The sequence below is a fragment of the Trachymyrmex cornetzi genome, unplaced genomic scaffold, assembly GCF_001594075.2.
Source record: "Trachymyrmex cornetzi isolate Tcor2-1 unplaced genomic scaffold, Tcor1.1 scaffold503, whole genome shotgun sequence".
Taxonomy (NCBI): Eukaryota; Metazoa; Arthropoda; class Insecta; order Hymenoptera; family Formicidae; genus Trachymyrmex; species Trachymyrmex cornetzi.
This window is the reverse complement of record NW_017299811.1, coordinates 725,841-732,678: the sequence shown is the minus strand read 5'-3', so window position 1 is coordinate 732,678 and position 6,838 is coordinate 725,841. Positions and strand designations below refer to the sequence as shown.

Here is a 6,838-nt window from a genome sequence, read left to right as displayed (position 1 = left end):
GGGTACGCATATAATAATTTGATATAATATTCATAAAGAAAGAAAGATCGCGAATAAAATCATACAAGGTTAGTTGGATTTGGAATTAAATTACTTTATCTCATTTTTATGATATGGAAGTTTTTTATATTGAAAAATTTTAAAGGCCTGTTAATGAATATGGTTACGAACAGACAATCTTGTCAATTTGATTTCTTGACCAAATGAAAGAATATGATGTAATATTTGACTGAATCGATATTATCACACGGAAACCCAAAGTAGCGGCGTTTGGTAACGTGATCTACAGCGTGTTTCTTCTTCAAACGTAGGTATGATTTCGATGACAACGAAAAGAAATTCTTTTTTTACTGAATTACTCTTGAGGAAGAACAAATTTCGAGTTCCTTTAGAATCTATTTTGCAGTAATTTCTTATAAAAATAAAAGAGTTTCACATTTTTGTTAAAAATAAAAATTGTAAATATGACGTGCTAATTTTGGTTTTTCGTCCACAAAAACGAAACTTTTTTTTAATTTTATAAGGAACTGTAGAACTATGAGAAGAGTGCTACTGTGTGGAAATATTTTTTTTTGTATAACTAATAGAATATCGTGCTGACTTCATAAATCCCAAACTGGGGGAAATGTAAAGTTAGCATATTTTATTAATATAAGAAAAATAATTATATGAAAATAATTATATGCATTCCTTGCATTATACCTGTATTACCAATAACGCTTATGTTCTTCGATTAATACCATTGTAGTTTATGATCGGTATAATCGTAATACATCACGAAATTATGTTTGTTATCGGTTATAGCCATTTCGTTATAATACTTCAGGAATTTCTCAATTATCGATTATTCATAATCAACTGTGGCCCGTCGAGAATTTCGGACACAGTAACTATCGCATCATTGTGACGACATATTTCAGTGGTGATAAATCGCCAATTATATATAATAATTATTTTATTACTATATCTTTTAATTGTTATATTATATTTTTTAATGTGCGCGCGCGTTTTTATGGACTATTATGGTTTACTAATAAATTTTTATGTCTAACATTACATAATACTTTCGTTTAATATTTTTGTTGAAGTTCTCTTCTTGTTAAAAACTATAGCAGTTAGCGACGATGTTTTTTATATTGACAAACTTTATTACGAAACCTAGAAAGTAACGTAGGTTTACGTCAAAATCTATTAAAATTTTTGGAAAGGGAAGGAAAAAAAGCCCGAGAGCAGAAGTTTAAATTCAATCGAGTGTAAACGGGGAAACTGGAATGTATCTTGAAAAGATCTAGTCGGCCGAAAAATAATTCGGCGGAATCGGAGTCCATCGTAATTCAATACGCAGTATGGTTAATGAAGATATCAAATTACGGGCACACCTTAATTCGATCCGATGGACGAAGGGACGTGGATAAATGGTCCGAATTTGTCAAAATGCTCGGCTGCAAAAATCCGCGCGATCGCTCGATCAAAGAAATTAGCATCATAATCGCTAAGCCTCATTTGCTAAAAGTCTCGGCATTGACCACAGAAATTCTGCGAAACATATTAATTCGGTAAACTTCTACAGAATGTCGCGATGCCGATTTATCTTATAGAGCTATTGGTTACTTATCAGTTTCATTTATCGTTTCGAAATCGATTGTTTAATTAACATTAATGTTAGTGACTCTTGCCATTTTCTGAAAACATCTTCATGCCATTATTCTCGCGTGAATTAATTCTTTAGAAATTTAAATTGAGTTTCTGATTTTAACACTGATCTTGCATTTAATCTAAAATTGATCGATTAATAATAATTTATCTAATTTGACATCTCTATTTCGTTGAACAGAAATCATTATATTAGCATCATAATCACCGATTCCCAAAATATTATTTGCAAACTTTGAGCTTGGCATATAAATCATATTTTAATTATTTTTTACTTATCTGAATTCATAAAAAATTACTTTATAAAAAAGAATTACGTATAGCAGTATTTTATCATCCAATTTTTATCAATTTGGTGATCTTTCGATCATATTATTTTCATCAAAAATGATTTGTCGAACGAATAAATATTACCGAATAGTAAATCGAATAAAAAAAGGTAAAAAATGAAAAACAGTTAGTAGTAATAACTTTTAAAAATTCTTTACTGTGTAATTATAAATTACTGCTTCATAATTTCTTTGTTTATATATATAAGTCGCTCATAGCTTCCTCGAAATTTTCGACCAAAAGAACGTTAAAAGATCAACATTCAACAATCATTATCAACTTCATTTTCGGATACGCCTCTATATCCGGTTGCCGGGTAGTAAAGGGAAAGAGGCAAAATATCAAAGACTGCTTTGTTACGATATACAACACTCGCGCGACACTTTCTTGCAACGACGCATTCACAGATAACACGGTGATATTCTACACTCAGAGAAAAATATAGTTTTGACAACTACTAAACTAAATTAACAATTCTAATAACTTAAGTACTTGCAACTAGTTTTACAAAGTAATAAGAACTAAAGTAGTACTGAATACTATGTTTTTACAGTGCTATACTATATTTTTATAGTATTCGGTACTACTTTAGTCATTATTTTTTAAAACTAATTACGAGTATTTAAATTTTAGAGTTGTACTTTATAGTTGCCACAACTTTTTTTTTCTCAGTGTACATTTCGTAAAAAAATTTTGTTTTTTTTTTATTTTTTTTTTAAGTTATAAAATTTTATTTAATATTATATACTTTATTAATTCAAAAATCTCTTTTATCGCTGATATAGAAATTTTGTTTTTATTATTTCCACGAATTTATACGAATTTTTGAAGTCAAATTACTACTTTTTGTTGCAAATGAATTCTGTGAAGTGAGGACGTTCGTGTATCCAGCGTTAAAATCTTGCCCGACCGTCCCTTCCGATTCGTGAGAATTTTTCTCCGTGCTACAAAGTGCCGGGTAAACGCTACCCACAAGAATAGTAGTGTGTGTATGGTCGTTATGCAACACAGACAAGTAGTTTTCTTCATGAGGATCGGTGAACCCTTCACATGCGGGAGATACAAAGTTGCTCAGGCCATCTGCTACATTGTGGCAGTTCGGGCCACTAGGAGCCCTGCCGATCAGTCCGTTCCTACATTTTTCTCATTAAGTTGCTACGGACGCAACTATGATGCTGATATTGGTCTACAGCCATTAATAAAAGCAGCTTTTACGAAATAACGAATAGTCGACATAATATTTCATGACAGTCTGACAAGATTGGTTATTTTCTATATAATAGTCTTGAATAATAGTCTTTTATTGAACAGAAATACTTTTTTTAATAATGATCTTTACACAAAGTTGTATTAAATTTGTAATAAAGTAAAATTTGAATAGAAAACAGGAGATATGACAAAGGCAGTACTTTAAAACTAAAAATTAATTTATCGTATAATTATTATAAATATTCTGTAAATTAAATTAAAAATTATATATTAAACATAGTATGTGCTTTCTTATAAAAAATAAATATATTATACCAGTTATGATTAAGAAATAAATAAATCATGATAGAGAAATATTTTTAGTATATCACATTGTTGCATCAACCGGATGTTCGCTATACGAAGTCCCTTCGGAAATCGTACGTTATCGTCTTAGGAATGATATTGATATCTCAAAGCAAGAGGAACCATCAGTAATATTCAGTTTTAAAAAAATTCATTCCCTCTGCTCATATTTTTTTTAGTTTTGTTTTTAAGCGAAAGATTGTTTATTGTTAAATAATATTAATTATACTACTTTTCATATTATTATTTTTAACAATTACAATCTTTTGTAGCCGTAAATCAGTCTAAAATAAAATATACAATTAACAAAATATAAATATTAATATGCAAAAGAAAGAAATTGGGATTTTGAAAATTTTCTGCTTTGTGTACTTGTTTCATAGAATTATGAAAAATTAGAAAAGTGCATTATTGAAGGTAGAATGTTACAATCAACTTCCTGTCATTTTATACATTTGGTCGACCATTCATCTGAAATTTAAAATATTGGTGGGGTTACATTAATATTAAAAAGATGCCACTATGTGTAGCTTTTCTAAAGGTAGTTGTGTTAGTAATAGTTCTCGGAAAAGCCAGATGGTTTAGGGCTTGTACCAGACCAGTTTCTACATTGTGTGCTTAGGATTCCAACCGAATCCCAACATTCCCAGCAACCCAATTGTGTTTAGATATAACGAAGGAAAAGCGATGGAGAAAAAATTTATTTATATTTTGAATGTAATTTCGTTTATTTGAAATGGATCAGAAATTTTTTTATTTTCATTTTGATATCCTTTCACTTCTTGGCAATGTTCTTATCTCATTTCACAATAAAAATTTATAAATTGCAATGTTTACATTTATTACTGAATTCTAGTGAACTTGATATTAAATCATACATAAATCGGATTACGAATTTATATATTAATACTTATCTGTTAATCTCTTTCTTATTTATATTTTCCTTATTCATTTTTACCATTATTTTTGTTTCATCAAAGTTACAAGCTGAAACGCACTTCAGTGAGTCGAGAGGAGCAAGAAACGTATGCTCGCGTTTCTTTCGTCGTCTACTTTCATGCAACTCTCCGGTATGGAAGTTACGCGATAGTTCTTATCAAAGTTCTGAGAAAGTATCGGCTGCCGCCGGACAATTCGTGCTCTCAGCTTCGTCATAGCTTATATAGCGATCATACTTTGTACGCTCTATCTACGTTTTATCACACGTATATATTGCTCAGTAATAATAACAATAATCATAAATTATAACAATAAAATTTGCGATTCTTTTAAGAGAATAAGATATAAGAATTTAAGAGAATGAAATACATATATCAAAGTCAGTTTTTTCTTGTATTTTTTGGTAGATCTTTTGATAAAATGATATTAAATTTTTTAAGTAATTTCAAAATAAATTTGATGAGTATGCTTTTCTTTTTTGCTACTAATAAAATCACTTATATATTCTTGAAATTTATAGAATATTTACAAAATGTTAATGATTGCTAGAACATATGATAAATAAAGAACTAGAAGATAAACTTCTTTTTACAGAATTTTATTTTTTTCTTGTTTTCCATTCTTATATTCCAATCTTTATGTCTCATTTTTTTTCAAGAGACGTTACGCGTGTAACTTAATTCTCTTAATCCGTGTATTAGGACTGTGTCGTGTCACTTTTATCTCGCGTCAATACAATATAAGTCACGAGCAGGTACATATATATATATATATATCGGCACAACTAATCTCATTAATTATTCCTCAACAGGCGAGAAGGCGTCTTATTACTTGTAAGCTTATATTATGTAAGTCAGTATGTTTCCGTAAACGTTAACAAAAGATTAGTCGAAAACCTTCAAAGGATCCTAATTTCATAGATTATAGCTTTTACATCATTTTAAATCGAATGGTTGTTGTTTAAGACTTTTAATTTTATGTAAAAATTTAAATTAAACGCTTTACGTAGAGAAATTAAAAATTGTTATTAAGTAATCAATTTAATAAAAGAATCTATATCATCTGTTTTAACTATTGTTCCGACATTAATAATAATCTTTTTTTTTCTTGTTTCAGGCTAGTCGTACACTTGCTAGTGGTGAATACCTGTTACCGTGTCCGAGATGCAGCTTCCCCTGTCACGTGGATAGCGAGAAGAACGTGGGTGCCTGCTCGAGGCAGGGTTGCTCCATCGAGTTCTGCATCTCATGCTCGTCGAAACCGCACGCTGGCCCATGCAAGACGCCCTTATTGGCCACCCCAACGAAACGCAACAACAAACGCCTGATCGCCGGCTCGAGACAGAGCAAACGGAATTTGCGTCGATTGTAAATCGATTCCTTTTCGTTTGGTCGAAGAGAGAAGAACTAGTCTAGTTACAGAGTTGCGTCGACACTCTATCGAGTGGAAGAGCAAACGTATATTATAGATAAAATGTGTATATTATAGACGTCGACACAGTCAAGAGCGATTTTATAGTCTAATTTGAAAGATAAATTAATATTCTAATGATTAATTTTCCCGGTTAGCTTATGGCGAACGTTTAGAGCGAAGCGGATGCGACGTACTTGTTGTGTATAGAAATGAATTTGATTGCACATCGCAGCGATACGACATCTTCATAGTTTGAAAAACGCCTTAAGGGTGTTTTCGTATAGGCGATATTAGTCTACGAGGTGGCATAAGCCATCTTAGCCAAAGGTATTTAACTGCCGTAAATGCCGCTCGTGAATAATTTTTAAATGTCATAAAATCCACGAACACCCTAATTCGCCCCGTTCCGTCGACACTAGTCGAAGTGGCTAGATGCTGAAGTACGACTTAAATCTCCTGAACGACATCGGCGGATACGTAATCGAATCCTTCTCCAGTCCTCCTCCTCGTCGATCCTCAGAGTAAATTCCGCCCTGAGCGATGCAACTCGGCAGCGGACAAAAGTACGAGCGAGATAGAAGGGGAGAGAACGAGAGTCAAGGTGGAGAGTATCCTGGGGCACTGAAAGAAAAGGAAAGAATGCGAAAGTGGGAGGGAAGGGAGAAATGAGAAGCCATAAAGGCAACGATCGTAAAACCACGTAAGGTACCGGCGAAACACTTTGCGTCGCCCGGATATTCCGCTTTTTACCGGGCGCTCTCAGCCCCCTAATGAAGACGGGGAGAGAGTTGGCCAGGGGCCCGCGTGCGTTTCTTGCGGCTAGGGCCTCTCCGCAGAAACCGCTCTTTCTCTCACGGGAATCATAAAACACGGTAACCGTCGGAACGGTCGCGAATTCTGATGTCCGTCAAGATGCGAGCAAAACGAATTCTCATTCGTCTAATGGCTT

General features: G+C 32.6%; 1 protein-coding gene across 1 annotated transcript in view; it reads left to right on the top strand.

Annotated features, from left to right (window-relative positions):
* The window catches only part of LOC108765611 (F-box only protein 43), a 34,572-nt gene extending 28,597 nt beyond the window's left edge, over positions 1 to 5,975 (top strand). The window contains exon 2 of the mRNA XM_018514402.1: positions 5,593 to 5,975. Coding sequence (XP_018369904.1) covers positions 5,593 to 5,847 — 255 coding nt within the window. The 3' untranslated portion in view covers positions 5,848 to 5,975. The remainder of the gene's footprint in view (positions 1 to 5,592) is intronic.
* Positions 5,976 to 6,838: the final 863 nt, after the last annotated feature.